This window comes from Nerophis lumbriciformis, linkage group LG17 (genome assembly GCF_033978685.3).
Source record: "Nerophis lumbriciformis linkage group LG17, RoL_Nlum_v2.1, whole genome shotgun sequence".
NCBI lineage: Eukaryota > Metazoa > Chordata > Actinopteri > Syngnathiformes > Syngnathidae > Nerophis > Nerophis lumbriciformis.
In genome coordinates, this window is record NC_084564.2 from 22180586 (window position 1) to 22203838 (window position 23253).

At 39.4% G+C, this 23253-nt stretch overlaps 3 protein-coding genes across 7 annotated transcripts in view; 1 reads left to right on the plus strand and 2 right to left on the minus strand.

Annotated features, from left to right (window-relative positions):
* Positions 1–152: 152 nt before the first annotated feature.
* Positions 153–9990, minus strand: hspa13 (heat shock protein 70 family, member 13). Its single transcript, XM_061972742.2, has 5 exons — positions 9783–9990; positions 9362–9702; positions 1735–1948; positions 1007–1174; positions 153–935 (listed from the first exon to the last, which is right to left on the minus strand). Exons 1-5 carry the CDS (start codon positions 9805–9807, stop codon positions 367–369), a joined length of 1317 nt encoding a protein of 438 aa, XP_061828726.1. The 5' UTR covers positions 9808–9990; the 3' UTR covers positions 153–366.
* Positions 9991–11137: 1147 nt separating this feature from the next.
* The window catches only part of samsn1a (SAM domain, SH3 domain and nuclear localisation signals 1a), a 28896-nt gene continuing 16780 nt past the window's right edge, over positions 11138–23253 (minus strand). For 2 of the 3 annotated variants that reach the window (XM_061972744.2, XM_061972743.2), the window contains exons 9-15: positions 16035–16115; positions 15770–15898; positions 15386–15485; positions 14535–14686; positions 14231–14452; positions 12367–12514; positions 11138–11620 (exon numbers count right to left, since the gene is read on the minus strand). In XM_061972744.2, coding sequence (XP_061828728.2) covers positions 11466–11620; positions 12367–12514; positions 14231–14452; positions 14535–14686; positions 15386–15485; positions 15770–15898; positions 16035–16115 — 987 coding nt within the window. In that variant the 3' untranslated portion in view covers positions 11138–11465. The remainder of the gene's footprint in view (positions 11621–12366; positions 12515–14230; positions 14453–14534; positions 14687–15385; positions 15486–15769; positions 15899–16034; positions 16116–23253) is intronic. The other variant, XM_061972745.2, reaches the window with a different exon arrangement.
* LOC133614218 (myb-related protein A-like) overlaps positions 14867–23253 on the plus strand; it is a 66325-nt gene continuing 57938 nt past the window's right edge. For 2 of the 3 annotated variants that reach the window (XM_061972056.2, XM_061972057.2), the window contains exons 1-2: positions 14867–14988; positions 16957–17056. The gene's annotated coding sequence lies outside the window, so the exon portion shown is untranslated. Of the gene's footprint in view, positions 14989–16956; positions 17057–18644; positions 19128–23253 lie in introns of those variants that run through there. The other variant, XR_009816604.2, reaches the window with a different exon arrangement.

Genomic DNA, 23253 nt, shown 5'->3' on the forward strand with positions numbered 1-23253 from the left:
TACAAGTACGTTATTAAATATTTAAAACCCAAACATACAAGTTTAAGCTGTTAGAACTGTTTGTGGTTGAGCAGTAGTATAATACAACACATTAGGCTTGTGTTGGTCACACGGCACCTCAAAACTGCTCGGGAACTGACAAACAATCCCAATTTCTCTTCGAGATATTCAACTGATAACCCTGTGGTCCCCGTGCATTGTAACAGTGGGACTCCTCCCTGAGAAATAAATTACACAAGTTGTGTACAATTAAAGTGCTGGTTGGCCCTTTTTTGTTCTTCAAGTATGACTGCGTGTCCAAAAGGAATGTTGTCGGTGCCAGCGTACGTACATTCAGGCTGTCTACACAGTCTCCAAATAAACACACTAGCTGAAGTTTGTCTTCCGAAGATGTCTGTTGGGGATCTCGATGGCGCTGACTTGTAGCGGCCACGAGCCCCCCATGATGCCGGCCTGGATGGCCACGCCCATCACCACGGCCAGGTCGGGGTCCACCGACGTGTTGGGCTCCTTCCCGAAATACTCGCTGATGAGCCTCCTGATGCGCGGTATCCTGGTTGAGCCGCCTACCAGGACGATCTCGTCCACCTCGGCTTTTCCCAGGTGGCCCTCGGCGAGCACCGTCTCCACGGGGGCTAGGATCTTCTGGAACAGGTCCTCGTTCAGCTCCTCGAAGAGCTGGCGGGTGACCGTCGCCTGGAAGAGGACCTTCGTCGGGGCCGAGCTTTCCGCTGCGTTGTCATGGAGATGCAGCGGCACCCTGATGGCGGCGCTAGGTTGGAGGGTAAGGTTGAGCTTGGCGGCCTCCACGGCTTGGCGGAGGCGATGGATGTCCGCCTTCAGAGTGGGCGGGACCCCGTACTCCTGTCGGACTCGCTCCGTGGCGTACTGGAGCAACCTCTGGCTGAAGTCTTGTCCTCCTAACTTGTTGTTGCCTGCACAAAAAACCCCAGAATTTGAAAACAAGCCGGGAAGGTCTGCTCGGTCCACGGAGAAGGACTTTTACCGGCCATGGCTCTTGTGAAGAACATGCCGCCCTGCTTGTTGAGCAGAGACACGTCCAGGGTTCCTCCGCCGAGGTCCACCACCAGCACATTGAAGACGTCCACCTTGTGTAGGCCGTACGCCATGGCCGCCGCCGTCGGCTCGTTGATCACGCGCAGAATCTCCAAACCTGCAAGACCCAAAGTTAGCTTGTTTGTGACAACGAGAACTATTTACCGCTACAAAAATGCTTGGCACAACATACCAGGGTTTGTTTTTTTCAGACCCACAGTCAGCAATTCATTTGCTTTTTAAAATCTTTTCAATGTCTTAATTAATGATCCTCAAACTATGATACTCCATCTAGTGGTGCACCAAAGAATCACTTAATGTTTTAAACTATCTTATGGTTCAAACTGTGTGCAATGTTACATTGGCCAAAATTGTTAAATAAAACCTCTGACTTGTTTTTAATGAATACTTAGGCCTGCTACGCTACTGTATTCTAATGTTGGTCATTATGGTGGTACTTGGAGAGCCAAGTGTTTTCTGAGGTGGTATTTGGTGAAAAAAGTTTAAGAACCACTGTTGTAAATGATGGATAGAGAGGCCGTATGTGTCTGACTCGGGGGGTTTGCACCATCACAAAGTTTTGCCAGCCGTTGGTCAAAACAACTTATTAATAACAACAACAACAACCTCCAGGCAACCTTTTCCAATAGGAATATTTAAGTCTCCTTGTTCTCTCACCAGCGAGATTGGCGGCCTTGATAGTCTGGTTCCTTTGCGTCTCGTCGAACTCTGCGGGGACGGAGATGACGGCGCTGCGGACGAGGGCGTCGAGCCGTCGCTCGGCCATCTTCTTCATCTTCAGCAGCAGCCTGGAGCCGATGAACTCCGGGGTCACCGTGAAGCTGCCGTTGGCGGTAATGGCGAACTCTGCGCTCCCATTGTTGTTAATAACCTGGAGGGGGAGGGGGGGCAAGTTACTTACGAGCACTTAAAGCACAGGTGTCAAACTCAGGGCCTCGGGGCTCGATCTGGCCCGCCGCATTACTTAATGTGGTCCCTCATTTTATTTTATGTGGCCCTTCAGGTAATCTGATTTAATGTGGCTCACTATTTTATTTAATGTGGTCTGCCATTTAATGTGGCCCGCCGCATCATTTTAAGTGGCCCATCACGTTATTCAATGTGGCTCACCATGTTATTTAATGTGGTCTGCCACATCATTTTTTGCGTGGCTCACCATGTAATTTAATGTGGCCCGTCACATTATTCAATGTGGCTCACCATGTCATTTAACGTGGCCCGTCACATTATTCAATGTGGCTCACCATGTCATTTAATGTGGCCTACAATCGTCATTTAATGTGGCCTACAATCGTCATTTAATTTGACCCGTCACATTATTCAATGTGCTCTGCCAAATTGTTCATTGTGGCTCACCGTGTTTTTTATTGTCATTCAATGTAGCCTGCCACAATATTTTAATTTGGCTTGCCACATCATTCAATGTGGTCTGCCACATCATTCAATGTAGCCCACCACGCTATTTAAAGTGGCCTGCAACATAATTTAATGTGGTAGGCCACCTCATTCGAAGTAGCCCACCACACTATTTAAAGTGGCCTGCAACATAATTTATTGTGGTAGGCCACATCATTCAATTTAGCCCACCACACTATTTAATGTGGCCTGTAACATCATTTAATGTGGTAGGCCACATCATTCAATGTAGCCCACCACGCTATTTAACGTAGTCTGCAACATTATTTAAGTGGTAGGCCACATCATTCAATGTAGCCCACCACGCTATTTAAAATGGCCCGAAACATAATTTAACGTGGTAGGCCACATCATTCAATGCACCACACCACACTATTTAAGTGGTCTGCAACATTATTTAAGCGGTAAGCCACATCATTCAATGTAGCCCACCACGCTATTTAACATGGTCTGCAACATTATTTAAGTGGTAGGCCACATCCTTCAATGTAACCCACCACGCTATTTAAAGTGGCCTGTAGCATCATTTAACGTGGTAGGCCACATCATTCAATGTAGCCCACCACGCTATTTAACATGGTCTGCAACATTATTTAAGTGGTAGGCCACATCATTCAATGTAGCCCACCACGCTATTTAAAGTGAACTGCAACATAATTTAATGTGGTAGCCCACCACGCTATTTAACGTGGTCTGCAACATTATTTAAGTGGTAGGCCACATCATTCAATGTAGCCCACCATGCTATTTAACGTGGTCTGCGACATTATTTAAGTGGTAAGCCACATCATTCAATGTAGCCCACCACGCTATTTAAAGTGGCCTGTAACATCATTTAACGTGGTAGGCCACATCATTCAATGTAGCCCACCACACTATTTAATGTGGTCTGTAACATCATTTAAGTGGTAGGCCACATTATTCAATGTAGCCCACCACGCTATTTAACGTGGTCAGCCACATCATTCAATGAAGCCCACCATGCTGTGGCCTGCAACATCATTTAAGAGGTAGGCCACATCATTCAATGTGGCGTGCCATGTCTGTTCCTGTATTTGGCTTTGCTGCTGGCGTGGAACTTATGAAGGTGTTTTTGTTGTGTTTTGGTCTAAAAACGGTGCAATGGTATGTGCACAATATCCATTATGTATTGCTCATTTTTTATGCTTCATTGAGTTTGACTTTTGTAGCTGTATGTAAAATGGTGCCGCTGATGTGGCAGCTGGTTGCATCAGCTCTGTGCTCTTCTAGAAAGTAATTAATGTTTTTTTATAATGTTTCCCTCTTGTTTTCATGTGTTATTACTTTTTCTATCTGCACTGCAACTGGCCCTCCGAGGGTAGCCACATACTTGCCAACTCTCCCGAATTTTCCGGGAGACTCCCGAATTTCAGTGCCTCTCCCGAAAATCTCCCGGGACAACCATTCTCCCGAAAATCTCCCGATTTCCAACCGTACAACAATATTGGGGGCGTGCCTTAAAGGCACTGCCTTTAGCGTCGTCTCTCACCTGAAAAGGAGACTATTATATATGTCTCCGTTATCCATAGGTTTATCTATAACCCATAAAGTAGGCAGGCACGGAGCTATATCTCAGCGTGTGTTTATTCCAGCCGGCACGTTCATACTGTAGCGGCTGGCTACGGGGTGTTAGCCAATGACTTTGGCTGGGGGGCGGGACTTCCGGGAGAGATAGGGAAGTGACGTTGTTAATAGGAAGTGGGTGTTCGAGTTGTGCCGGGAAAAGGGATAGACACACATTGGAGCTGTTGTGTGGTTGAATTACATCTTGTGCAATAAAGACAAGATAAACAAAAGAAGTCGTATGAGCCTACATTCCTGGGATTATTACAATACACTGACACAGATTCAGAGATCGCTCGCCAGTACTCAAATGGCAGAACAAAAGCTACTCAAATAGTGAAAGGTAAGTGTTTTTTTTGTTTTTTTAAAGTAAGCAGCATGTACAGTACAGTTAGTAGAACAACTGTGTTTTCATTACTGTACTATATATATATATATATATATATATATATATATATATATATATTAGGGATGTCCGATAATGGCTTTTTGCCGATATCCGATATTGACCAAACCCTTAATTACCGATACCGATATCAACCGATACCAATATATACAGTCGTGGAATTAACACATTACAGGTAAAAGCCAGTAAATTAGAATATTTTGAAAAACTTGATTTATTTCAGTAATTGCATTCAAAAGGTGTAACTTGTACATTATATTTATTCATTGCACACAGACTGATGCATTAAAATGTTTATTTCATTTAATTTTGATGATTTGAAGTGGCAACAAATGAAAATCCAAAATTCCGTGTGTCACAAAATTAGAATATTACTTAAGGCTAATACAAAAAAGGGATTTTTAGAAATGTTGGCCAACTGAAAAGTATGAAAATGAAAAATATGAGCATGTACAATACTCAATACTTGGTTGGAGCTCCTTTTGCCTCAATTACTGCGTTAATGCGGCGTGGCATGGAGTCGAAGAGTTTCTGGCACTGCTCAGGTGTTATGAGAGCCCAGGTTGCTCTGATAGTGGCCTTCAACTCTTCTGCGTTTTTGGGTCTGGCATTCTGCATCTTCCTTTTCACAATACCCCACAGATTTTCTATGGGGCTAAGGTCAGGGGAGTTGGCGGGCCAATTTAGAACAGAAATACCATGGTCCGTAAACCAGGCACGGGTAGATTTTGCGCTGTGTGCAGGCGCCAAGTCCTGTTGGAACTTGAAATCTCCATCTCCATAGAGCAGGTCAGCAGCAGGAAGCATGAAGTGCTCTAAAACTTGCTGGTAGACGGCTGCGTTGACCCTGGATCTCAGGAAACAGAGTGGACCGACACCAGCAGATGACATGGCACCCCAAACCATCACTGATGGTGGAAACTTTACACTAGACTTCAGGCAACGTGGATCCTGTGCCTCTCCTGTCTTCCTCCAGACTCTGGGACCTTGATTTCCAAAGGAAATGCAAAATTTGCTTTCGTCAGAAAACATGACTTTGGACCACTCAGCAGCAGTCCAGCTCTTTTTTTCCTTAGCCCAGGTGAGACGCTTTTCGCGCTGTTTCTTGGTCAACAGTGGCTTGACACGAGGTATGCGGCAGTTGAAACCCATGTCTTTCAAGAGTCTCTTGGTGGTGGATCTTGAAGCACTGACTCCAGCAGCTGTCCACTCCTTCTGAATCTCCCCCACATTTTTGAATGGTTTTTTTTTCACAATCTGATCCCTATCGCTTGTACACTTTTTCTGACCACAGTTTTTCCTTCTCTTTGCCTCTCCATTAATGTGTTTGGACACAGAGCTCTGAGAACAGCCAGGCTCTTCAGCAATAACCTTTTGTGTCTTTCCCTCCTTGTGCAATGTGTCGATGGTTGCCTTTTGGACAGCTGTCAAATCTGAAGTCTTCCCCATGTTTGTGTAGGCTTCAGAACTGGACTGAGAGACCATTTAAAGCCCTTTGCAGGTGTTTTGAGTTAATCAGCTGATTAGTTTGTGGCACCAGGTGTCTTCAAAATTTAACCCTTACACAATATTCTAATTTTGTGACACACGGAATTTTGGATTTTCATTTGTTGCCACTTCAAATCATCAAAATTAAATGAAATAAACATTTGAATGCATCAGTCTGTGTGCAATGAATAAATATAATGTACAAGTTACACCTTTTGAATGCAATTACTGAAATAAATCAAGTTTTTCAAAATATTCTAATTTACTGGCTTTTACCTGTATAATTTGGACAACCAGGTATGGTGAAGATAAGGTCCTTTTAAAAAAAATAAATACAAATAAAATAAGATAAATAAATTAAAATCATTTTCTTAAAAAAAGGAAGTAAAACAATATAAAAACAGTTACATAGAAAATAGTAATTAATGAAAATGAGTAAAATTAACTGTTAAGGGTTAGTACTATTAGTGGACCAGCAGCACGCACAATCATGAGTGCTTACAGACTGTATCTCTGCAGACTGTATTGATCTATATTGATATATAATGTAGGAACCAGAATATTAATAACAGAAAGAAACAACCCTTTTGTGTGAATGAGTGTAAATGGGGGAGGGAGGTTCTTTGGGTTGGTGTACTAATTGTAAGTGTATCTTGTGTTTTTTATGTTGATTTAATAAAAAAAAAAGTTTTATAAAAATAAACCGATACCAATAATAAAAAAAACGATACAGATAATTTTCGATATTACATTCTAAAGCATTTATCGGCCGATAATATTGGCGGGCCGATATTATCATGTGGACCAGCAGCACGCACAATCATGTGTGCTTACGGACTGTATCCCTTGCAGACTGTATTGATATATAATGTAGGAACCAGAATATTAATAACAGAAAGAAACAACCCTTTAGTGTGAATGAGTGTAAATGGGGGAGGGAGGTTTTTTGGGTTGGTGTACTAATTGTAAGTGTATCTTGTGTTTTTTATGTTGATTTAATTAAAAACATTTTTTTATAAAAATAAACAGATACCAATAATAAAAAAAACGATACAGATAATTTTCGATATTACATTCTAAAGCATTTATCGGCCGATAATATTGGCGGGCCGATATTATCATCTCTAATATATATATATATATATATATAAGAAATACTTTAATTTCAGTGAATTCTAGCTATAAATATACTCCGCCCCCTTAACCACGCCCACCCCCCCGAATTCGGAGGTCTAAAGGTTGGCAAGTATGGGTAGCCATATTTGCGATGTGGCCCTCAATTAAAACGAGTTTGACATCCCTGAGAATGGTTTACCATTTTGTTATGAACATGACGTCATATATTATGGCGCCCACCTTGAAGGGGTAGCGGCGGCTCTCTTGCTCCAGCAGCCCAGGAGCAAAGATGACATGGCACCCCAAACCATCACTGATGGTGGAAACTTTACACTAGACTTCAGGCAACGTGGATCCTGTGCCTCTCCTGTCTTCCTCCAGACTCTGGGACCTCGATTTCCAAAGGAAATGCAAAATTTGCTTTCGTCAGAAAACATGACTTTGGACCACTCAGCAGCAGTCCAGCTCTTTTTTTCCTTAGCCCAGGTGAGACGCTTTTCGCGCTGTTTCTTGGTCAACAGTGGCTTGACACGAGGTATGCGGCAGTTGAAACCCATGTCTTTCAAGAGTCTCTTGGTGGTGGATCTTGAAGCACTGACTCCAGCAGCTGTCCACTCCTTCTGAATCTCCCCCACATTTTTGAATGGGTTTTTTTTCACAATCTTGACCAGGGCGCGGTGATCCCTATCGCTTGTACACTTTTTCTGACCACAGTTTTTCCTTCTCTTTGCCTCTCCATTAATGTGTTTGGACACAGAGCTCTGAGAACAGCCAGGCTCTTCAGCAATAACCTTTTGTGTCTCCCTCCTTGTGCAATGTGTCGATGGTTGCCTTTTGGACAGCTGTCAAATCTGAAGTCTTCCCCATGTTTGTGTAGGCTTCAGAACTGGACTGAGAGACCATTTAAAGCCCTTTGCAGGTGTTTTGAGTTAATCAGCTGATTAGTTTGTGGCACCAGGTGTCTTCAAAATTTAACCCTTACACAATATTCTAATTTTGTGACACACGGAATTTTGGATTTTCATTTGTTGCCACTTCAAATCATCAAAATTAAATGAAATAAACATTTGAATGCATCAGTCTGTGTGCAATGAATAAATATAATGTACAAGTTACACCTTTTGAATGCAATTACTGAAATAAATCAAGTTTTTCAAAATATTCTAATTTACTGGCTTTTACCTGTATAATTTGGACAACCAGGTATGGTGAAGATAAGGTCCTTTTAAAAAAAATAAATACAAATAAAATAAGATAAATAAATTAAAATCATTTTCTTAAAAAAAGGAAGTAAAACAATATAAAAACAGTTACATAGAAAATAGTAATTAATGAAAATGAGTAAAATTAACTGTTAAGGGTTAGTACTATTAGTGGACCAGCAGCACGCACAATCATGAGTGCTTACAGACTGTATCGCTGCAGACTGTATTGATCTATATTGATATATAATGTAGGAACCAGAATATTAATAACAGAAAGAAACAACCCTTTTGTGTGAATGAGTGTAAATGGGGGAGGGAGGTTCTTTGGGTTGGTGTACTAATTGTAAGTGTATCTTGTGTTTTTTATGTTGATTTAATAAAAAAAAATGTTTTATAAAAATAAACCGATACCAATAATAAAAAAAACGATACAGATAATTTTCGATATTACATTCTAAAGCATTTATCGGCCGATAATATTGGCGGGCCGATATTATCATGTGGACCAGCAGCACGCACAATCATGTGTGCTTACGGACTGTATCCCTTGCAGACTGTATTGATATATAATGTAGGAACCAGAATATTAATAACAGAAAGAAACAACCCTTTAGTGTGAATGAGTGTAAATGGGGGAGGGAGGTTTTTTGGGTTGGTGTACTAATTGTAAGTGTATCTTGTGTTTTTTATGTTGATTTAATTAAAAACATTTTTTTATAAAAATAAACAGATACCAATAATAAAAAAAACGATACAGATAATTTTCGATATTACATTCTAAAGCATTTATCGGCCGATAATATTGGCGGGCCGATATTATCATCTCTAATATATATATATATATATATATATATATATATATAAGAAATACTTTAATTTCAGTGAATTCTAGCTATAAATATACTCCGCCCCCTTAACCACGCCCACCCCCCCGAATTCGGAGGTCTAAAGGTTGGCAAGTATGGGTAGCCATATTTGCGATGTGGCCCTCAATTAAAACGAGTTTGACACCCCTGAGAATGGTTTACCATTTTGTTATGAACATGACGTCATATATTATGGCGCCCACCTTGAAAGGGTAGCGGCGGCTCTCTTGCTCCAGCAGCCCAGGAGCAAAGATCTTGCCAATGAACCTCTTGGCATCATAGATGGTGTTCTGGGGGTCCTTGTCCGCCACGTCCACGGCCTCGTGTCCGACTAGCACCGCCATGTCGGTGAAGGTGACGGCGCTGGGGATGCTCGTCCTGCCCTCCTCGTCCGCGATCACCTCCACCTCCCCGCTGCCAGGGTGAAACACACCCACCGAGCAAAAAGTGGTGCCCAAGTCCAGACCGATCACACGCGGCTTGGGCGGCGGCAAATACTGCTGGCCCAAATAACCCGCCAGGAACAGTCCCAGGATCACGGAACCTGTAAGCCAAACGCACACATTTCTTCACACAGCTTTTTACTCGAGTTGTTCTTTAAAGCTCGTTAAACATTCAACTTACCTATTATTGATATCTCCCCCGACATATTAACGTGTTTTCAAGAAGGCGTCCCGCCGCTAAAATAGCCTCTATATGTTGTTAAAAAACACAAACACGCCGGTAAGTCTCAGCTTTGCTAATAATGCGACACTGACACTTCCTAGTACACGTCAGCGTTGGACCGTGGCGAGGTGGATGCTGGGTAATGTAGTTAAATGCAACACTCTCAACAAGACAACGGTTTCAGTAGAAAACAGCATTTCCCAGGCTCTTTTGCGAGACACAAACATCGCATTGGGAGAAAAAGAGACGTTTTCGTACAGTCCTCATATTTGTAGTTTTTTATTTATTGATATATTGTTGCTTTGAATACGACAATATCATGTTTGTACACACGCAGTATGTATAATTATATTATTCCACTAGTATTATTTTCATTGTCGTTCTATTCATATATTTCAAATCAAATATAATACTGTTGTTATTACTATTATATAAAAAAAGAAAAGATAACATTAGCTTAGTAAGTCTTCCTAGTACAGTAGGTAGCTAAATAAGGGCCAAAGGCTTTGTAGCTGAAAAAAATAATTATTCATTAGTACATTTTATTTATTCCCACCTATTTATATGTATATGCAATATTAAAATGTATTATTACTACTATTCATGAATACAAACTTAATAATAATAATAATAACCTAGTAATTTTCCGAGTAGAGCTACTAGAGCTAAATTGTGCCAAAAGTTGGAAAAATAAACCTGAAATTTGAATGCATAATAATTTGTAAAAATATATCAGTGTATTCAAAACAAAAATAAGACACACTTTCTTCCAGGTTGAATGCAGTTATGATTCATTCAATCAATTATTTTGAAACAAATTATTTATTCCTTTTTTTTTTTTTTTTTTAGATTTTTTTTAATGTGTGCTCTAATTTTTATTTTGAGTACAGTAGGCTCATGTATTTTTCAGTATAAAAGTTATTTTTTTTCAAGTACAACTCGTTGGCCCCAATTTAGCGCCATAGTAGAGTTGCACTCAAAATTATTCAACCCAAACCTGTACAAACCTCCTACAATTTGCAAAAAAACTTTTTTTAAACTATTTACATACTTTGAAAAACATGTAAACTATTTTAAAACTAATATTGCAGTCAGAATTGTTTCTCTTTCTACATTTTGAAAATACTATATCCATCCATCCATTTTCTACCGCTTATTCCCTTTTGGGGTCGCGGGGGGCGCTGGAGCCTATCTCAGCTACAATCGGGCGGAAGGCGGGGTACACCCTGGACAAATCGCCACCTCATCGCAGGTGAAAATACTATAAATGTATGTCATTATATTTGATTATCAGATGAATAATGACAAATTGATTCAATAACATATTTGGCAGACTTTAATATTTACAGAATCATTCTCATTAACACCATTACCCCTCACCCCCAGCACAGTACACGATATATACAGTCAAAGGCAAGTTTGTATAGTTTATACATTTTCTAAATCCCAAATGACAATAGAAACAAGAGAAAATAAATAAAGGCTTTATAAGTAAAAACGCTGAATGACTCAAAATGAAATAAATACAAGTGGCATTTTTGAATGCAATAACAGATGTGATGATTTGAAATGAAATATACTAGCATTTTGACAGTGACAAAGTCCGTATAGTATGTTATCAGTCAAATGAGGATTAGGTTATTAAGAAGCCACAGCGTCTGCCAGCTGCTCGGCGTCTTCCTTGCTGTCCGTGCATTCGGACGGGATAAAGCAGCCAGAGTCTCTTGGACAGTCGCTGTCGTCTTCCTGTGGACCGCTTGAGGCTCCACTCTCCTCTACGTCTCTGACATCATCCCCTACAGGCACAAAAACATCAAGTTGAAAATAGGCCAATGAAGAAGATGCAAATGGGCTTTTTCATTAGCTAAGAAAAACTCATGGTAGGACTCAACCATCTGTGACTTCTCACTCCCAAAAAAAAATAAAAAAATATATTCTACTAATAAAAATCTGTTAATCCTCACACCCTCACATAACATACATTTTATTAAGTTACGAACATGTGAGTCAACAAGCGGCCATCTGTTTCGACACACATCAAAAATGACCTTTATTTGCTTTGAACCCATCTGGCAGTAACACTACTACAGTTCAGTTTCTACACCATCGCTTTTTTTTTTTTCTCTTTGAGACGAACGATTTACAGGAAAAAACCTTGCAGCCTCTCAAGCACTTTCTGTGTGAGGAACAGGAAGTTAGAAATAAGCCTTTATATGTCTATTTCCACTCCGTGTGGTGCAAACGGCTCGGCTTTTGTTTTTTTTTACATTTACTTTTGAGAAAAACATTTCCAACTAAAGTAGAGTAGGTGTTAAGAAAAAAACAACTATTTATAACGTATGGTTAGTTTACGTTTATGTTATGTTTATACTACTTTAAAGTGAGTATAAATAAGCCTTTTGGCATAAAAAGCCACGATTAGTTTACGTTTATGTTATGTTTATACTACTTTAAAGTGAGTATAAATAAGCCTTTTGCCATAAAAAGCCACGATTACACAGATATTGCATCAAAATGTATCCTGTTTGTGTGTGTTTCTGACCTTCTGGGTAGTGGCACTGGGCGGCAGCCAGCAGCTTGTGCCTGTGCTCAGGGTCGTTCACGTTTAACTCAATCAGGTGTTTCTCCTGCAGGTGCATGAGGTCTTCCACAGTCTGGTAGCCATTGAGCAGCAGTGCCGAGGCATACTCCTGCAAGCAAAAAATATAGTTAGAAAATATTCAGCATGGTATTTGCATTATGAGCAATGCTCCAGCAGAGAGTGCTAAGATGAAGCATGGGAAATATGTACTGTATTATATTCCTTCAGAGTGTATTTTAGGGCATTTAACTGGCCAGACTGGCCCGAAAGTTCTGTTAAAAAAAAACTTGAATTAAAAACTAAACCAAAACACTACTAGAGGGCTGACATGCACTAACTTTGACTAACTTTTATGTAGCAGGCCCTTGAAAACAACATAGAGTTCTTGCTGCTTATAGAGTCTTTTTCTGCAACCGAACAAACATTTGATTTGCAAACAAAAACATTTTACAAGTGAACAAAAATGGATTGCACCCAAAAACAAACAAACAAAGAAAATCCATCCATTTATCTTCTTCCGCTTTAACAACAAAATATAAAAAATAAAACAAAATCAAAATAAATACATTTTCAAACAAAAAACGGTTTTGGTTGCAAATATTTTTTGGGGTTTCAACTCAACTTCCATCTTGTAGGCACAGGCTCCTCTGAACAAAATTGTAGTTAGTCTAACAAAAATAATTTGTAACCAAAAAAATATATTCATAAACAAAAACTTTAATGTAACAAAACCTAGCCCGACAATTTTTTTTGCAACCAAAACCAATATTTGTAACAAAAAAATATTTGCAACCCAAAACATTTTTGCAAACAAAAATACATATTTGCAACCCAACACTTTAGAAAATTTAATATTTTTATGTTTCAAATTAATTTTCTTGTTTGCAAATATATATTTTTTGGTTGAAAAAAAAATTTGGTTGTATAATAAGACACACATTTCTGTCCATAGTTATATAGACAAGGCTACTTTTTCAGAATTTAAAAAGACTGACAAAATGAATAGAAAAAAATCAAATGTCCACTGCAAGGTCACTGTTTCTCAGGAATATATGAAATAAAAATAATAGGATAGGATAGATTTTATTCATCCCACAACGGGGAAATTATGTGATTGCACTGCAGATACAAAAAGAAAAGTAAAAAACACATTAAAATAAACAAAAGGGGAAATAATGAAGAAGATAAAGGGCCTAAAAGACATTAAAAGAGCACAAAGGTGCTTTCTGGAAATGTGGCCACCTAAACAATTTTGTTGAATAGCCCTGGGGTATTTACTCAAACACCATTGCATTGAGGTCATTTTTGGAATAATGTTAAATGATATTACCATGTGAGTGTAAAATATAATAAAAACAAATGTGAGTGTGAATGTTATCTGTCTATCTGTGTTGGCCCTGCGATGAGGTGGCGACTTGTCCAGGGTGTACCATGCCTTCCAACCGAATGCAGCTGAGATATGCTTCAGCACCCCCCGCGACCCCGTAAGGGACAAGCGGTAGAAAATGGATGAATGGATGGACTATTTATTCATAGATTCAAGAATTACAACGATATGTGTCGTTCCCCAGAACCTAAATAATGAGAAAAAATCCCATGACAAAGTCTAAGTCATGTCAAACACTAATCACCTACCAAGAATAATGTGAAAACATCTTGAATATCTGTTTGTTTAAAATATGCAGCAAACACACACTAATTGTCAACATGTCTCGGTAGGTGCTGCTGTTTTGAGTAGTGATACAAAGGGGACCCACACATACACACTGCCTCTGCCAAGCAACTGTGTGGCATGTAAAAACATCAACAAATCATCTCAACACACCTCCAGATTCAGTCGCTCGAGCAGCTCCAGCAGCGTTTTCGGTCGAGGTCTTTTGCACAGTTTCTGTTGTCGAATCTTGGGAGATTGGTCTTCTTCTTCCTTCTTCTCCTCCTCCACCAGAACGTCCACGTAGATGAACTTGAAGTTCCCCACCTTGTTGTTGAGCAGCCCCGTCCAGATGCCCATCGGAGGCTTGCTGATGATGTTGATGATGTCACCAGCCTGATTGTAGCAAAACACACAAAAAAATCATGAATTGAACTTTCAAATCAGACTTGAGGTGGCAGTTTTCCAGGTGTCTAACCTTTAGTTTAAGCGAGTCAGTGTCGTAAGGGCTGGGGACAAAGTCTGTGTGGACACGAGCTCTGCCGCAGAACTGACCCTGGTAGGAACCTTCCTCCTCCAGCCTCAGACTGTCCCTCTGTCCAGAACCATTGGACTCACTGGTGACACCACCTGAACCCACAAGCACAAAGTAGTTTAATTATAGATTCTGTATTTTACAAAAAATATATAATACTTGATAACTTGTATTTAATAGAATACAAACACTGTGTAAATAATTTTATTTTTAAAACTACTACAGATGTATTTTTAAATGATGTAATACCTATGCCAGGCCACAAGTTGGCGATACTACTTTACAAATACATCATCACACGCACAAACGCCTTCCTCTCCTTGGCTCTACTGTGACCGACGTTCTTCGGCAATGTTTGTTTGAGTTATGACATGAATTGAAGATAATGAATACTTTGGTAAGTAATGTTAACTTACCTGAACTATAGCGGTTTAGAAAAGGCACATTTTGTTAGAAAGGCGTATGGCGGTATGTTCCGCCATATTTGTTTACTACTGACGCATTTACGCATGCGCACGAACACATTTATTGGACCGATCAAATCCAACCGATACTGTCGTGGGAAAACCCACGTTTATTTGACATGAATAAATATTTTGGTAATTAATACAACTAAATCAGAAACGGAGCTGGCGTCAAAGTGTTAATTTGACTGGAAAAGTTATAAGTAAGCCGCGGTTGTGACAAACTCGCGCATGCGCATAATAAAGTGAATGACTAGTCAAATCACAAATGTATCCGTTTTTAGGTAAAACGTCTTAAATAATGTGTTTTTTTTAAATATATTTGCTTACTAGATGAGCTTTGAGCACTGTAAAGACTCTCCAATGAGTTGCTGGTCCTTGCAGAGTTCTTTTCAGTTGCAGGCCCAGTCTCTGTCTCTATATCATCACCCTGTCAGATGGAACAATTGACAAAACACACATTTACTAATTGAAAACGCTGAAGTGATTACATTTCCTCAGGAAAGCATGTTTAAAAAATGACAATTACATGTCAGTGTGTATGTTAGGATGTGCTAGTATGTTTATGCAAGTTATGAAAGAAAAGGGCAACAAATAGTGTGTGTGGCTCCTGTTGAGGTTTTAATGCTGGTATATTTTTTTTCTTTGCCATTCTTTAAATTAACCTTTCAATTGGTAGTTGTAAGTGATTATTAATTTTTGATGCAACCTCACCGTCTCCTCTGAGAAGGACTTTACATGCTTTTTGCCCATTCTTCTCCGCATGGTCAGTGAAATTGCCTTCATTTTCTTCCCAATTCCAGCTGATTTTTGTGGGTCTGTGCTTTCGCATTCTTCAGGCAGCTGTGAAAAGAAAGTTTGTCATCAATTTCCTCCAAATGCGTGCCCAGAATGTTGAAACTACAGCATGATTTGCATAACTTCCTGCTTTGTACTTAGACTGCATGTTAAATGTCTTTTTACATTAGGTTACACTAACCAAATTTGTTCCATTTTCCTCTGCTTTAGCTGGAGATGGATTATGTCTGAGGCCTTCAAACCTGCCAAAGCTTGTGGAACGCTGTGGGGGACATTATGTGTTTAATCAAAGTCAAACAACATGTAGTATACACCCAGAGACCTGCACTGTATCACACTGGGATGGTGTCCTTAATATTTTGACGCTCTCATGAGGCTGATAATGTAACCAAAAGTATAGTATGATGCAGTGCAGGCAAAAAACCACAGTGAGTTATTATTTTTGAACAGGCAGCATTTCTCTTTACCTCGGAGGAGTACATTAAGTAACACACAGTCATGACAGGTATTATGAATTATCTAACACATGAAAACCGTATTGCCATTATGCGCTCTCATGCGTCCCTTTTTCATTTTTTAATAAAACGTAAAGTCATTATAATCTCCCCCATCATCTGCACAACAGAGCACCAAATAATTATATAAACGAAATAATCCCTGGAAATCCTGGGTTAAATATGAGCCGCATTCTCCTCGATAGTCCTCTGTGGATTGATTGAATGCAACGCCAAAATACACAAACAGGACAGTTGGAGGGTATAATTTTAAAGCTTAATTCAGTGATTTTATTTTATTTTTCTCATAAAAACAGGTTTAGTATTTTACATATTCTCTTTAAATATTCACATTTTTATATTATACTGTTGAATGTATTACTGCCTACCTTTGGTTTGCTGCTCTTTGTTTTGTCAGACACATTGGAGGCGGCCCTTTGCAGCATTTTCCCCTGTTGAGTTGGTCTTTTCTAAACTTCTATCTTTATCCTTCCTTTCTTTAAAATGTTTTGTTGTCGATACTGAAGACGCTGAGGGCTGTATGTCCGACAACCCACTTCCTTGCAACACAGGATGTGAAGCAATCGACTTTTGTCTCTGTCGTTGCAGAATCGCTTTTAAAAGGGAGGAGGGGAATCTCGTGCTTTTTGAGGCTTTGACAAAAACATTGTCGACATCACATCCAGGAAGATTGGCGTTGGGGTTTGAGGTACGATGACGCATCACATGCTGTTATGTCAGTGGATAATGGTAATTACCATTACCAAGTGCAAAAATGTATAATATGTGAGGTTATATTTGATTGTTAGGAGAAGGATTACACCAAAACATATGCAAATGCTTGTTACGGACAGAACCAATTCAAGTGTGGTGCAAATCTGGATAAAAATGCACATTAGGAATAGACGGGCAGTAGACCGTCTATTCCTAATGTGCATCAGCCTTCATGAAACATAAAGCAGGTGGTAACTAACTAGTGAAATAACTAAAAAGTATTGGTTGTCCATGGTTGTCTTTTTTTGTATTTTTTCATTTCTCTCTGGCCCGGAAGGCAAATAGTAGTCCCGTCCATCGACAGTGCACTACTTCAAACACTCCTAACTTAGGAGTGGTTTGAGATAAGAGCTGTCTCTCGGCTAATTGTTGGGCTTTAAGTTGCAAGCGAAAATGTGAGTTACAAGCATCCCTGCCATTTTTTGCGTAGGGAATGTCACAGTGAACCCTGAAAGATTGTCCCAAAACATCTGATTTTAACTTGCTGGCATTTGCATAGAGCTTGCAATCGACATAACTTAAAAAGGAAAAAAGTGAGTGTGAAGGACAATGCTGAGAGGAAGGGATGATATGAACTGAATAAAATAAAGAAATCATCACAAACCTGACAGAGCATGTTGTTAACCTGTTGAAGCAGTTCGAGCATATTACTGCAAGTCTGCACTATACTGAAACAGAATGAGTCCAACCCAGAGCTATTCAACTACATAATGAAGAGGGCCGCAGTTTCACGAGCCCAAGGGGCTCAGGGGCCGGACGTCGAAATGTGAATGCTTCCGCAGGTTATATTTCTTTGAGACTGCATTTACTTAAGTGAAAACTAAACACATCGGCTTTTACACTGCACTGTCAATAAAATAAGCATTGTTGAGGATTGAGGATTCTTTTAAATTATTTTCCTTCCTTAGTTTTATTTCTTTACACTTCTTCCTTCATTTAGGTTTGTAAGACTATAAATATAAACATAACATAAACATAACAAAATTGTAACGTCCATTGTGTATTTTACATAGATAATGTCCATTGTGTATTTTACAAACAAAATAAAAGGTTTATTGTCAATATATTCACACAATAAACTACAAATGTTTACATATATAGAAATTACACAACATTGACACACTAGACATTGTATGTGACCTATCACTATTAGTGTTGTCGCCCTCTACTGGTAACATTTAGCACTATATGTATTAAACGAGGCTCGATCATTACTCTCTGACAAAAAAAATCAACAGAACCACAAATACAAAAGACATTACGAAGTCAGCAATTTCAATACAAAACAAACTAAATATCTTAATGCACAAATTATATCAACTTACAAATGTTTGACCAAGTTTCGTGATGAAGATGGGATTTCTACCATTGTTGCTGCTTGTCTGAATCAATGTGTCCGTTGCTTAAAAGTTCCGTCAGAAAACAATTACTCAAGCATTTGCCGGGGTTAGAACATTCATATTTTGTTGTCCAGTCGTTGTTAAAAGTCATATTTTTGCAATTTATTTGTATTTTTTTTCCAGAGTTGAATGAGTAATTTTCTTCTACTCAGCTTCACTGTGACACATATGCCTCGCTGTTGGCCCCCCGCGGGGTGGCAGGAGTACTGCATTTAATGGTTTCATCAAGCCTATTTGGGCGATCTTCGGTGGGCCAAATGAAAAGCCATGGCGGGGGCCGCCATTTCATTAGGCCTGGTCTAACCCCAATCAAAAATGTTGAAACAATATCTGAACAGTAGACATTTTTCGAAGAAAATATGGAAAAAGCTGCTGATGGTGTGTTTGACGGAGAAGCAGCTGGAAGCATATACCGTAAATGCTGTACATTATTATAACATGACTTCATACAAGTACTATAGTTGTCAGTAATACATTCTACTGTATTGTTTTTATACAATATTTATTATCTAAAAGTTTGTTTTTGTTTTTGTTTTTCATGTTACGTGTTAAAACTGTGCTGTTCTGAAAATGTATTCTAATAAATTTCAATGAGAGACCTTGAGTTGAGACACACGTGTTTTGAGTTAAGAGCTCCGTCACAGAAAAAATTAAGCTCATCAGTTGAGGTACGACTGTATTACTAATTTCTTACATCATACAAATGCAAATACATAATGCCATGATTTTGAAAAAAAATTAGTTTCTCTCTTGTTGCTTTTTGAGTGAAAATGAAACTAAAAAAAACTGGTGAGGTCCTGTTGTCTTAAGTCTGACTGTGTTATGTACCCCTCATCCTTTTTACACCTTCCTAATGTCTGTCATGAGATAGAGTCTGCAGAGAATGGTCCATGTCATTTTAGAAGGGAATATACATTAGAAATTGTTCAGTATTCCTTTGTCTTAAGTTTGTCTTCAGTAAGTGAAATTTAGGGGTAAATGATACTCTTCTTAAATTTTTGTGGAAGTGCTAATGCAGGACAAAGGAACATGCTTAAATGGCAACTTTGTTATGTCGAAATCTGTTCCGCTCTATCCCTCGTTATTACTAACATGTTATTTGAGGATTGTAATGACATTATGACACACTGTACTTTCTTTTTTTAAGAAAAAAAAATGGGATTTGTAATTGTGTTTACATTGCAGGGGGGGATTTTCATGACTGGTTGTTAGAAAAAAAGGGAACTCTGAAGACAAAAGCATTTGCCTAATCCCAGAGTTTGCAATCTGTCGCTAACTTTTGTCGATCCAGATTACGGTTTCTCATTTTCAACTTCTGACCCAAAGGGCAGTCGGTTTGATGCCGATTGAAAATGTGTTCTATATACTGTAGTGGGCTTTGAACTTTGAACTTTCCTTTTAAAGGATATTATGTAGGAGTAAACAGGTTTGGTTGTCACACTTTTTCACTCTAGTGTGAAAAACTCATCATTAAAGCATATTTTTGACAGTCTTTCTACATTCGGACCAACCCTAACTGGAATTGTTTGCTGGCATCAAGGCTAACAACAGTGTAATGAGTTGGCTAGCTAATAACAATCTAAACTATATATTTCCCTTCACTTTTTTAAGGGAGACAATTGTTTTGGTATAAATCTGTTGTGTAAAAGCCGAAAAGACATACTGAGGAACTGAATATTTGAGATTGAAAAACACAATAAGTCCCTCACCTCATTTTAGCCATTTTACGCTGGAGAACCCCATTTTGTTGAGTTCTGATCCGAAGTCCGTAAATTTCGATGACACAATTTGATGGACAGCACCCACTGGTGGCGAGATATAGCAAGTGTGACAACCAATCCCTTCTCATCTACTCCACCAATAAGGTTGTGTACCAGGGTGTACCCCGTCTACTGCCCGAATGCAGCTGAGATAGGCTTTAGCATCCCCCGCGACCCCGAAAGGGACAAGCGGTAGAAAATGGATGGATGGGATATGCAGAGTGGAAAAGTAGATACAGTGATGCATGTTCGGATAAATAAATTAGCATAATCCACCACTTTGAACGCCATAATACTTTTTGATGTGGAATAAAGAAATATATTAAAAGTCTATTTGCCGTCGTTTTTTTAAATAATTTATCATTTATTCCTCTTGTATGGCAGACCATGAAATATGAGCAATAACCAGGTATTTATACATGTCTTGGTTGAAATGTGTAATATTAAAACATAACATTTTCAACAATATTTGCAAAAAAATGCAAAAACATAATTACGAATGCTGGTAATAGGGACAAGCGGTTGCAAATGGATGGATGGATGGTAATATGCATGCCAGGCCACTAGTTGGTGTTGTCTTCTAATGACCTTTTGTTAGCGATATTAAATGTACACTTTACAATACTGTAGCGTTAGTGGAACAGCCAAGGCAGCACTAGTCTGATGAGTTTTAGGATAAAAGCGGTCCCAGTATGATTGTTCCCTTTAAGAAGAGTATTGTGTCTAGTGTCACTGACACTATAGAGCCTATAGGGATTTTGTCATCCATCTTGGGGATCATCCTACCTCTTGGTAAACAATCGCCCCCTAAGTCATGTTAAGCCACAGAAACCACGTCACAGCGTGCACAGTGCATGTGTCTGCTTGGTCTCATCTTATGTTAAGAAAGATGTCACCAACACGTGCAGGCCCTGACCTCCGAGGTCAATCCGTGTGGTTATGAGGTCTATGCTGAATAATTATTGAAAGACCTGAAGCGATTAAAGTTCCTATGGCATACTATTATTACACAAATGTCATAGGTCTTGCAATAGTGTGTTGGAAGTAGGGCTGTAAATCTTTGGGCACCACACGATTCGATTCAATTCTTGAGGGTAACTATTCAATTAAGAATCAATTTTCGATTTAAAACGATTCTCGATTCAAAATCTGTACTTTTTCAATAACATTGGATGCCAGTTCTATGATTAACTACATACCTCCATAAAATAGATAAACAGCTCTGATCAATTTCTATATTACTTGAAAGAAAACTGGTTTTGTTTAGTAAAAAATGCTTCCCATACTGTACGACTTCTGCCTGGCAACAAGGGGTTTTGGGAATATACCAATAAATACAATACAAGCAGTTCTACTTAAAAGGAACTGCATTTTTAGGGTGGGAATTTTGCCTGTCGTTCACAATCATTATGAAAGACATGAAGATGGATGTATTTTTTTAATGGATTCTAATTGTAAATAATAGTAAATAAATGGCCGCCAACAGCACAGCCAATCCAATCCAATCCACTTTATTTATATAGCACATTTAAACAACAAAATGTTTCCAAAGTGCTGCACAAAAATATTAAACACAATATAAAATAAATATGATTAAAAACAATTTCAAAGGGTAAAACCAATTAAAACAGTAAATAGAAAGCAAAAAGCAAAATTTTAAAAACACAGAGGACAACTCACGTAGTGTTAAAAGCCAGAGAATAAAAGTGGGTCTTAAGACGAGACTTAAAACACTCCACTGTGGGAGCAGTTCGAATATGGAGGGGCAGAGTGTTCCAGAGCTTAGGGCCGACCACAGAGAAGGCCCTGTCTCCCCTGGTTTTAAGTCTCGTCTTGGACACCACGAGCTGGAGCTGGCTCTCGGACCTCAGAGCGCGCGCAGGATTGTAAGTTTGGATGAGGTCCGAGATATACTGAGGTGCCAGTCCATGTAAAGCTTTAAAAACAAACAGCAAGGTTTTAAAATCAATTCTAAAATGAACAGGGAGCCAGTGCAAACTCTCAAGAATTGGGGTTATATGCTGGCGTCTCCTGGCCCCTGTTAAAAGTCGTGCTGCCGCATTCTGGACTAACTGCAACCGGGAGAGAGCTTTTTGGCTAATGCCAGCATAAAGTGCATTGCAGTAGTCCAGGCGACTTGAAATAAAAGCATGCACGACTTGTTCAAAAAGGTTAAAAGATAAAAACGGTTTTACCTTTGCTAAAAGACGAAGATGATAAAAACACGATTTTAAAACGCCATTGACTTGTTTGTCAAGTTTAAAATCGCTGTCTATAGTGACGCCAAGGCTGGTGACTTTGGGACGCACATAATTTTGCAATGGTCCCAAGTCAGTGAGGGCCGGACCAAACACTAAAATTTCCGTTTTTCCCTCATTCATTATTAAAAAAATTCTGGGCTAACCAAGCCTTGACGTCGCATAGACAGTTGAGAAGGAGTGTCAGGGAGCCGTGGCCTTTTGAAATAGGCATATAAATTTGGCAGTCGTCTGCATAAAAGTGATAAGACACTCCATGCCTCTTAAAAATCTCTCCAAGAGGGAGGAGATATAGAGCGAACAGGATAGGGCCTAGAATAGATCCCTGGGGGACACCACAGTAAAGCGGAGCAGAAGAAGAAGTGGCGTCCCCCAGCCTGACAGAGAAGGACCTTTCTGACAGGTAGGATCTAAACCACTCTAATGCAGTCCCCCTGACACCCACACAGTCTCTCAGGCGATCTAAAAGAATTGTGTGGTCGACTGTGTCAAAGGCAGCTGTAAGATCTAAAAGCACTAAAATGGCAGAGCTGCCAATGGGAGCCCCTCTATTTCGCCCATAAAATCCAATATATAACCATTCAAAAACTGCCAACAATACCCCATTTACATTTATGGATTTGAATATTAAGTAAGTATTAGTGATATTGTTATTTCAAACGCTAACTCAGACGAACTATTTATAGCGGAGCCGTGATCACTACCGTGTGTCCC

Coding starts and splice junctions, on each gene's coding strand:
- hspa13 (XM_061972742.2), bottom strand. CDS start 9,807: ATGTCGGGGGAGATATCAATAATAG. Junction 9,703..9,782: donor GGGGGAGATATCAATAATAG/GTAAGTTGAATG, acceptor TTTGGCTTACAG/GTTCCGTGATCCTGGGACTG. Junction 1,949..9,361: donor GCCGCCGCTACCCTTTCAAG/GTGGGCGCCATA, acceptor CTCCCCCTCCAG/GTTATTAACAACAATGGGAG.